The 10,391-nt window shown below is 59.1% G+C and overlaps 1 protein-coding gene across 1 annotated transcript; it reads right to left on the bottom strand.

Annotated features, from left to right (window-relative positions):
• Window positions 1–266: 266 nt before the first annotated feature.
• ARSI (arylsulfatase family member I) lies at window positions 267–3,517 on the bottom strand (the record flags this gene model as incomplete). Its single annotated transcript, XM_082006187.1, has 2 exons — window positions 2,777–3,517; window positions 267–1,668 (listed from the first exon to the last, which is right to left on the bottom strand). The coding sequence occupies exons 1-2, from the start codon at window positions 3,094–3,096 to the stop codon at window positions 267–269; spliced, it is 1,722 nt and encodes a 573-aa protein (XP_081862313.1). The 5' UTR covers window positions 3,097–3,517.
• Window positions 3,518–10,391: the final 6,874 nt, after the last annotated feature.

Below are 10,391 nucleotides of genomic sequence, written 5' to 3'. Positions count from 1 at the left end.
CAGGCCAGCCCAGCTCAGCAGACTCGTACACCACCGCCAAGCAGCGCAACTGAGCCAACATCACCCTTCCTCGCCCACTGGGACCACCTCCCTGCAGCCACTGGTCCAGCCAGGGAGAAGCGTTTTGGGGTGAACCCTGGAGCAAGGGAAAGCAAGAGGGTGCTGGCCACCTCCCCATCTGTCCCTATCCCTCACTCCCACCCCACGGCACTGCCGTCTGGAGCTCCACCCTGATCAGGCTGGGTCAGTGCTGGGGGAAGTCTCCATCAGATGCGGTTGGACATGAGCCTGGTGTTCAGCTTGCGGAAAAAAGAGCGCAGCTTGCAGATCTTGCACTTCTTCTTCTTGTTCCTACTTTTCAGGGGCTCCATGCCACCTTCCCACTCCTCCCCGTCATCCTCACTGGCCCAAGGCCCCCAGGCACCACCATTGAAGTCTGGGTGAGCCCGGGGGTTCTCTGCAGGGTATCGCACTGGGATGGCCGTCCGGTTGTAGTGCACCAACTTCATCAGGAGGGTCCTGACCACATCTGGGCGCTGGCCCGAGAGGTCGTAGCGCTCGTAGGGGTCAGCAGTGATGTTGAAGAGCCATACAGACTTCCGCAGGCCATCAGTGAGACGCTCCAGGTTCCACCAGCTCCCTGGGAAGTTGGTCAGTGTCTGCGGGGGGATCCAGTCACTGTACCCCGGGTCGCCAGTGAGGAGCTTCCACTCCCCGACCCGGATTGAGGCTTGCACAGCCGTGTTCCAGATGCCGAAGCCGTCCTCCAAGGAGCCGTACTTGGCGTGGTTGTACAGGGGGTCGATGTTGTGCAGGATTTCGGTTCGTGGCGACTCCTTTCCCTCACTGATGGCAGGCCAGACGTTGTAGCCATCTAAGCCTGGGACGTTGCTCAAGTTGCCCCTGGCCAGGCTGACCAGAGTCGGGTACCAGTCCGTGATGTGAACCAGTGCCCAGCTGGTCCGGCGCTTGCGCTTGATCAGGGGACTGTGGACAAAACCAATGCCACGGACTCCCCCTTCCCAGTACGTCCCTTTGCGTCCCCGTAGTGGCCAGTTGCTTCCCCCAGAGAAGGTCTGCCCGCCGTTGTCGGTGGAGAACACGATCACGCTGTTGTCATAATAACCATACTTCTTGAGGGCCCAGGTGATGTTCTTCACTGCCTCGTCCATGCACGTCACCATGGCGGCGTACTTGCGGCGAGCGACGTTGCCCATGGAGCGGTAGCGGTAGATGTACTCCTTGGGCGACTGCAGAGGTGTGTGGACTGCTTGGAAGGCCACGTAGATGAAGATGGGCTCCCTGGGGCTGTGGGATGCCAGGATCTTGCTGACACGCTGGGTGTAGAGGAAGGTGGAGTACTTCCCACTCTGGTCCCAAGCCACGTCCTCCCCTTCGTGCAGGTCGTAGCCGCAGATGCCCGGCCCGTCGCAGTTGTCGTAGGTGTAGTAGTCCACGTTACCTGTCAGGGAGCCCAGGAAGGTGTCAAAGCCTCGACGGGTGGGCAGGCACTCCTTCTTGTAGAAGCCAAGGTGCCACTTGCCCACCATGTGTGTGGAGTAGCCAGCTTCCTGCAGCTTCTGGGGCAAGGTGACCTGGTCGAGGGGCAGGCAGTTTGGCTGCCGAGGGCGGATGATGGAGTGCTGCAGCCCTGTGTGGATCTGGTACCTGCCAGGGAAGAGCCAGAAGGAATCAATGGTGATGGAGACCGGTGCTGAGTGGGGATGTGATGGCACTTTATGTGCTGGAGACCCCAAATGCCAGCAGCACTCCATGTCACCCAGCCCAACCCCATGGAGCAAGCTCCATGCCAGAGACAGGGAGCTCCTCACCCATCTGAAAGTACCAAAAGCTGATGCAAAACAAGAGAGGGGGCTCAGCAGACACCTCAAAAGCACACTGGGCTGCTCTCCTAGGATGCCACCAGCAGTTGGCCCCACTGCTGGCAGCCCACGGGAGGTGGCTGGGCTCTGCTGGGGCTGGGCAGCACAAGCAAGAGTTGCATAGTGATCCCTGTGGGTTTGCAATACCCCACCTGGGTGCCTACGCATCCTTGTCCTCCCCTGCCTTGCACACCCCAGAGATGCCTGGGATCTCTCTAGAGCCACCAGGAGACAAGCCTTTCCCTGGACCCCAGTGGGCTCCACCACCCCCAGGCAGTAGGTGACCACATCCATAGGCAGCTTCCTGGGACCCACTCCTCAGCAGGAGATGATCTGATGAGATCTGCCTCCTACGGGGAGGCAGAAGGGCCCAGGATCAAGGGAGACCTGACCGTGCCTCTGTGGGAGAGGGTGATGGACCAGCATCCAGCCTGCCCTGGCCAGTGCAGCACTGAACGTGCAAGCAGGAAGAGCATGGTCCAAGGGACTCATAGAAGCAGGAGAGGATGATCCTTTGACCCCACAGCCCAGCAGCAAATCCCCAAGGACCAGTGTGAGAGCAGCACAGGACTGCCCTGGGGACAAAGCTCCTTGCCCGGCACCAAAGGACCTCATGGCCAGAGACCACCCTCTCCCAAAGTGGCATCCATTAGCCAATGGCATCCGCATATTTGGCCTTGCCATGTGCCACTATTTATCCCATGTGAAAAATCAACCATTTACTCAGGGAGCCTTCTAGAGAAGGCCAGCAAGACACCTTTCTCTGGAGGATCTCCATCATCTGCCAAGACACCAGGGCATCTGCCTAGCAGCGAGCTGGGGTTAAGCCCCACAGAGCTAAGGAAGGGACAGAAGGGGGGACACAAGTGGAGTGTGAGCAGGCATTGGCTTACCTGCCGGTTATCAGCTGGCTCCGGGACGGGGTGCAGATGGGCTGGATGTAGTAGTTCTCCAGCTTAACGCCCTCGGCCGCCAGCCTGTCCAGCGTTGGCGTCTGGATATCTGAACCATGATACCCGATGTCGTGGTAGCCCTGGTCATCAGTCAGTATGAAGATGATGTGGGGTGGCCTAGCAAAGGCAGGAGGCAGCGATTTCTCCATGGGGTCTGTGGCCACGTCGGCCACCAAACTGGGCTTCATCCAGTCCCAGGATAAATAGCCAAAGCTGAGCAGGCTGACGAGCGAGAAGCCCGTGAGGGCATAGACGGCCATCCCAGAGCACGCTGCGCTGCCTGCGAAGGGAGCTACTGTCCCGGCATCGTCCCAGAGCCACGGAAACAGGAGGTCTCCCCCTCCTCCAGGAGAGCCCCCCGATCTAGAGGATGGTCCCCGAAATCCCTGCAACCAGTTTTGCGGGAGCAGCTCCCATGAAGGCACACTCGCGCTCACACAAAGGACTTAATCCGCCAGGGCTGGGTTGCCTTCAGTCAAAAGAAAATAACCCTCGCTCCGCTCCAATCAAACACATCTGCACGGCAGGACGGGCTCCTCGCAGCGACTTAACGGCAGCCCCAGAGCCGCTCACCAAACGTCCCGAGCGCTAGAAACACTCCCTGGTTTCTTGGTGTTTTCTCGCCGGTGTCATTTCTTTACAAAGAACCCCACAAAAACCTCTCCGAAGAAAGTAGCTGGCTTCTCCTCTGCTCCAGCCCTGCGCCTGCCCGGCTATCCTGACGGCTCGCTCGGGATACGATGATCCTTTTCTTTAAACTCCTGCAGAAGAGGGTGCTCAAGTTCAAGCCCAGAGGTGCCGAGCTCTCCTCCTCACCCTTCAGGGAAGAGCCGCCCACTCCTTTTCCCACCCTCTGCTCCGAAGCAGAGTCCCCACATCTAAGCAGAGAATCCCAACATCTGCCTGGGACGTGGGCTAAGCCGCCAGGTTTATGGGGAGCCGCAGGCTCGGCCCCTCCCAGCTCAGCGGCTCCAGGAAAAAGCTGGGAAGCCCCGGAACGTGCAGGGTCCTAAGCGTGGTGTTCCCCGAGCCGCCGACGCTTCCCTCCCCGCTTGCCCTGAGACGTGTGACACGTGGGCCAGGGCCCTGGTGGGATGCTCAGCTGCAGCCCCCACAGCATCCAGCCAGGGAGAGCAGCGGGGAGGGCTGGGCCCCCAGGAGGGATTGCTGGGGCCAGCTGCCTGCTCTGCCAGAGTCACCATCCAAATAAATCCTGGGCAAAGGGACGTTGCAAAAACTTGCTGGGACACCCTCAGTGTTGAACAAAGCCAGCCAGGGGCATGCAGAGCACTACAGAGTGGGGTGGGCGCTGCTGTGCCCATTTTCCATCTAGGGAAACTGAGGCAGAGAGGGGCCACTTGTACTGGCCATGGCCACAGCCAGCCAGGGGCAAGGCTCGATGTGAACTAGAGACCTCTGCCAGTGCAGGGGTGCTGGTCCAAGCTGGGGGTACTGGGACAAGGAGCCAGGTCAGTGTCTTGATGCTTCAGGGGATCTTTTGGGACACCTGAGCGATGCTCCTGTGTAACCCCTTTCACAGGGACAGCATCCATCAGGCATCAGGAAGTCATCATGCCTGGCATGCATTTCGCCTCCTCGACTTTCCCCAAGGCAGGACTTGGCCCATGAGGGGGGATTTTGGTAGCACAAACCCATGCATGTTCACCCACGCCTGGCAGAGCTGGGAGCTGAGCCCTGTGGCTGTTTGCACCATACCAACAGAGACCCGGGTGGTCCCAGCACACAGGGCACCCCAGCACAGCCCCCCCAGCCCACGCACCCTGCCTGCCTTTAGGGCCACAGGGCTGCAGCAGCGGGGGCTCGCTGGGGGCTTCTGAGGGCTCTGCCTGAGGCAAGCGCTGGCTCAGAGGAGCAGCTGAGCCGGATGGTTCCTGGCCCCCTGCCCTGGGCTCCCCCCTGGTCCCTAACCCCGGCCTTCCCTCTGCCACGTCCCCTCCATGTCCCCTCCCCTGGTCCCCTCCCTGGGCTCCCCCCACACTGCCCCAGGCACAGCCCGACTCCTCCAGCCCCCCCACACCCCACATCTCCCCACTGCCCCAGGCCAGCCAGCCCCGGGGGACCCCAGGCGCTGCGGAGGTGTGGGCAGGGGGGAGAAGAAAGCTGCCCGCTCCCAGGGATGGGGGTGGCTCCCAGGAAAGGCAAAGGGAGGGTGGGCTTCCCCCTCCCAGCTTTAGACACAGGCAGAGGGGACCGGGAGAGGGACAGGGACAGGCAGGGAGCCCATTTCAGCCGGGGCTTGGCGGGGGGTTGCAGGAGCGCGGGGTGGGTGCGGGGGGACGGGGGGGAGGCAGGGATGGAGAGCTGTTTCTGCGCCTTTTGCTGCTGGCAGAAACCCCTGCTCGCTCAAAGGAGCGCATCAGGGCTGGGTCGAGCCCTTCGGCGAGGTTTGATTAATCCCCAGGGGTTCATCACTCATTTCTTCCGCCCACTTCTCTTCTCCTTTCCCCTCGCTCCTTCCCACCGCTCGCCTGCCGCTGCACCTCTCCCTCTTCTCCCCCAGCATCTTCAGCTTTAAACAATTCCCTCCTCTTGGAAAAATCTGGACCTGACTGAGGAGGAATAGGACCTCCTGAGGAGGAATAGGTTCAGGACCCCCGCCTCCTGGGTCCTGTGTGCTCTTCCACCGTTCCCGATGGACCCCTGCAGCCCGGGGAGACCTCTCTGTGCCCCCCTTGAGCTACCTCGGGCCGCGGGACACCCCGAGCATCCCGGCCTGCGGCCCCGTACACATGGCTCCATGCACACCTCGGAGCGGAGACAGAGCTATCGCCGGGGGTCGTAATCACAGCTCTTTCCAAATAATAAATAATAGTCGGTTTGGGTAAATATTACAAATTAGAGAGGAAATTGGAGATGTCGGGGCTGAGAGGTGGCAGAGAAAGTGTGTTTAAGACCGCTGGTAAACCATGTCTCGTTTGGGGCCAGAGGGTTGAGCGGGGAGGGAGGTGCGGGAGGTGGGCAGCAGAAGGGACGCGCCGGCCGCAGAGCGGGGCTGGAGCCCGGCTCCGAGGAGCGAGAGCAGCTCCGAGCACTTCCCGGGCGCGCGGATTTGCTCCTGCAGCCACGTGGTGGGTCGCATCCTGCTCACGCCTTAAAACGAGGAAGCACAGGCCGGGAGAGTCGCCCTGAATTTAAGCTGCTTTTGATGGACGGAGCTCAGAGGGTTGAAAGGAGGGAAGGCACTGGCAGCAGGGACGTGGGCACATGTTGGCACGGAGAGGGACCTCCTGTGCCCGGCCAGGACATCGGCTCGGGGAAATCAGTGGTGTGTCCAAGCTGTCCATGAGTCTGGGGAGAAAACAGCGGGGTTAACTCAGCTCAGGGAGCTTTTCCAAGAGCAGAAGGGTGAATAAATAGCGGATTAGTTGGCAGCGACCCTGCTGCGATGGTTCGGGGGCAGCCGGCTGGCTCCCAGCAGCACACGGACACCTCTTGGGGAAGGGGGATGCAGAGCTCGGGTTCTCCTCCAAGAAATGATAAAAAGGTGAAAAGCAGCAAGGGGGATGGGGAAACTGCTCTAGACGCCAGGAGAAATGGGGTGCAATGGGACCCTCAAGCCAACCCCACTGAAATCCTCTGAAGGGGAGGCAGGAGGTGGGAGCGGCTGGGAGGGAGGGGGAGGAGGAGGGAGAGGAAGAAATGGCAGCTCTGGAGTTCCAGGGTCAGGACGATTTCAGCCGGCTGGGAGGCTGCTCTGGGGGTGATTAATGCATCACAAGGTCTAGGGATGGAAAAAGTACTCAGGGCCCGCAGCCGCCCGCCCTGACTGCTCTTAATTCAAGGCAGTCACTCGTCCAGCCTCACTCAAAGATGTCTCAAGAGCCAGGAGCTTCCTTGGAGCGCTCCGGCGCGTTGCACAACGGGAGGTTTCCCCTGGCAGCCGGCTTGGCCGTGGATGCTGAGCGAGCCGGTGGACCCTGCCTGCTTCGGCCCCACGTCCGCCCCGGCGCGGGCAGCCCCGCTCCTCACCGTCGCGTCAGCTGCTGCGACGAAAGGTACTGAATCTCCCTCCCAGCATGACCCGCAGTGGTTTGACCAGTCCAAGGTGATGGGGAGCCCCATGGGGTGAGCCGGGTGCTGGCTGCGGGGCCGGCAGCGGCTCTGTGGGCAGAGCATCACCCACCCACACCCCAACTTCCATGTGCCTGCGCACCCCTTCCAGCCGGGACCAAGACCCCCATGCAGAGAAATCATGCAGCAGCCAGGGTAAAGCCACCAGCCCAAGCCCAGTATGCTCCTTTTTGGTGCTTTTTAGCCCGATGGCATGACCTGTGAGGCAGTAAACCCTGACCAGTGCCTCGGCCAGGGTCCCTCCATGTCCTGAAGCTGGCACAGCTCCTCACATTTGCACAGCTGTTTCTCTGACCAAATATTTGAATATTACCTCTTTTTTTTTTTTTTTTAATTTTATGTGGCCTGGGGCAAGAATGAAAATAATCACAGCCCTTCCTGCTTTTTTCTCCCCATCGCCCCCCGGCTCCGGCCGCACTTGTGTTTTGGCTCCGAAAGCGCTCGCTCCAAACGGGGTTATGCAAACAGGCTCCACATATTTCTCAGCGGCCACGATCTGCCATGAGGGCCACACAGCAAAGTTTAAAACTAAGCCTCAAATCTTTTTTTTTTTTTTTTCTCTCCTTTTTCTTTATTTTTTAACCCTTCCTGGGGCCGGAGCCCCTTCAGCCCTCAATGCTGCCTTTCTCTCCCCATCAATGGGGCATTATGGCAGGGGAATTATTGAAAGCAGAACTCCCAGGCTTTACAATGGGAGCTCTGTGCAAGGCAAATATTGCACAATCTGTTTGCAGGCCGCCGGCTCGATGCCCTTCCCCCTCGGCAGCCCTGCTCACGCCTCGGCCTCCGGCCCGCTGAAACGGTACCTTAAAAATAAGAAATATGAAAGGTTTTTAATAAGTCCCCTCTCTCCTTCTTCAGAGCAAGACATTTGACCTAACAGGGCATTGGGGAGCTTAGCCCAGCCTCGAAAAAACACAGCGCGTCGCTCTCACCTCTTAGATGTTTAAGGGTTTCCGCTCTCGCCGGCCAATGTGTGATGCATTTACTTTTTTATTGGCACGATGAAAGGGCCTAGGCACGTCTGGAAAAGAAGGGAGCAGTCCCAGGAACGGAAAGAGCTTGTTATTTTGTCTAGAGGGGGGAAAAAAGGCTGAGAGGAGCGGGCGGCCAGGCCATTCGCGGGAGAGGAAGGTGGCTGGAGGCATCACCGGTCCCAAGGCTGGCGGAGGATGGGGCTGGTGAACACCTCTCCGTTGACTCTGGGAGCCTCTGCGAGGTCCTGGCTGTCATGCCCTTGGCCTGGGGATGGATCCTGGTCCTATCCTGGTCTTCTCCCTGCCGTGAGTGCTCTTTGCTCCCCTGGTGTCTTATCCTCCAGGGACATCCCCGGGGACCGTCTCCCCTCCCTGGTGCACAGCAGGCAGGCAGCACTCCTGCCAGGCAGCGCCGGGAGCTGCCTCCTCCCCACCAGCCCCCAGAATCACATTTTCCCACTCCAAGCCCGGCACCTCCCTGCCTCCAGCCACACGGACCCTGTGGGTAGAAGCCAATTTTCTAGCGGCAACCGCTGCGGCAAGACCTCAACCAGATTACAGGCGTGGGGCTTGGTTTGGGGGAACTTGGAGGTTTTTGAACACACCATAATTTGCTCTCTGGAAGCTGGAGCCAGGGGAGGTGAAAACAGCAAATCTGCATCAGTTCCTGCTTATGCAACCCTCATCATCGTTAAAGGAACGAGAGGAGCATTGCAGCAGCAGCCATGACGTAGGATGCTGAAGCCACGGGGGGTAGCACATTATGGGGGCAGAGAGGAGAGCATCAGCCATCCCTCTAACAAGGGCTCAGCAGCACCGGTAGATGTTGTTCCTGGAGCCAAATGGCCTTTTTTTTCAATACCCTGCCTGTGTTTCGTGCCATTTGCGCAGTTGAAAATAGTCGTCGTCATCATCAAAACGCACTTAGAGGCCGTAGCACAATACTAGAGCCTTTTCAAATGTAAAACATAGCCTCTAACAGCACATGTTGGGCTTGCCCAGGGTTTGTTCCTGATCAAAACACTGCTGCTCCCCTTCTTCCTCTCTCAGTCACCCAGCACTAGCAAAATATGAAATAAGAGCCCGAAATAAGAGCGGTTCATCTCTTAGGCTGAGGAATTTTTCTTCTGGTTTTTGTCACTGATGATACAACTCAACAATTCCGCAAATTCTCCCGTGAAATGACTTCTACGCCTTCCTGCTCATGTTTGTTTCCTTCCTTCCCCTTCATTCAGGAGACTTCACTCCATCGGCTCCCCTTCCTTCATGCAAGATTCCTCCCCTCGCCTTTCCCCACCTCTCGGGAAACTGCAGCTCGCCGCCTTCTCTCCCTCTCCAACGACTGGCGTGCTTGCTTTGAAGAGCTGGACAGGAGCCCATGGGTTTGGCACCGCTCCTTTCTTCCCATGCCTTATGGCAAGTTTTCCACATCGCCTGGGTGCTCCCCCTCCTCGCTCTGCCCCCCCCTTCCCAAGCCCAAAATCCAGCTCCTCCAGAAGCAAGGCGCTCCCCGCTGCAGCTTCCCGGCAGAGCCCCGGGGCTCGCGTGATGGCTGGCGGTCTGGCTGGAGAGCTCCTGGTTGATGTGAACCAGGGATGCATTGGGACGTGGATCCCCACAGGCTTCAGGGACGATGTCAGGGGAAGCAACTCGAGTCTGGCTTCACAGGCAGGACGGGCTGGAGGTGAGGAACCTGCCTGCGTGCGGCAGCATTTGATGGAAAGCTCGAGAGCATGCTGGGTGGGTGGGTTTGTGTCTGGTCCCATCAGGTTCTCATGCTTCAAGCTCCTGGGGTGGACACTGCTCTGCCCCCAACACACACACACCTTCCAGAAGGACTGACCTTTGCTAAAAAAAAAATAAATAAATATATATATATATAAAAAAAAGAAAAAAGAGTCAGCAGTTCTCTGGCCTCCAAGGGCTCTCTTTGAAGCAGAGAAGGTCCCAAGGCGGCGGAAGGAAGGATTTAAGCATTTAGCATAGCTGGTTTCTGGCAGTGCTGCCATGTGACCCTGACATTGGCTTCCCCAGCCTATTGATTTTGGACTCCCCCACCTTCATTCCTGACACGATTTATCATGGGATACACAGAAACTCCTCAATCCTCAAAAGTATGCAAGATGCTAGCATCGCCTCCAGCCTCGCCTGGGCTGGGGAAGAAAGAGCAATTCTTCCCTGCGCCCACCTGGCAAACGTCCCTCCATCCCATGGCCACGCCGGGCTGCACCCCGGCGCCTCTGGTAGAGCCCCCGGACAGGCGAGGGCTGTTCCCCCCTCGCCACAAGACAAGCACCATCGCTGCCCCGGGAAGGCTGCGCTCCTGGGAGCAGCCGCGGCAGGCAGGCACGCAGCAACCCGGCACGCTGCTGGCTCCAGGGGCAGCCCCAGCCCCTCCGCCTCCTCCTAACACCCGGCTGGGGTCCTGGATCCCCTCCCAAGCCACAGCACAGCGGGCGACCGGCCGCCCGCTCCCCGGGGCTGGG

This window comes from Phaethon aethereus (genome assembly GCF_964289735.1).
Source record: "Phaethon aethereus genome assembly, chromosome: 14".
NCBI classification, from domain to species: domain Eukaryota; kingdom Metazoa; phylum Chordata; class Aves; order Phaethontiformes; family Phaethontidae; genus Phaethon; species Phaethon aethereus.
Note: the sequence above shows the minus strand (reverse complement) of the source record. Positions and strands in the feature narration are given on the sequence as shown.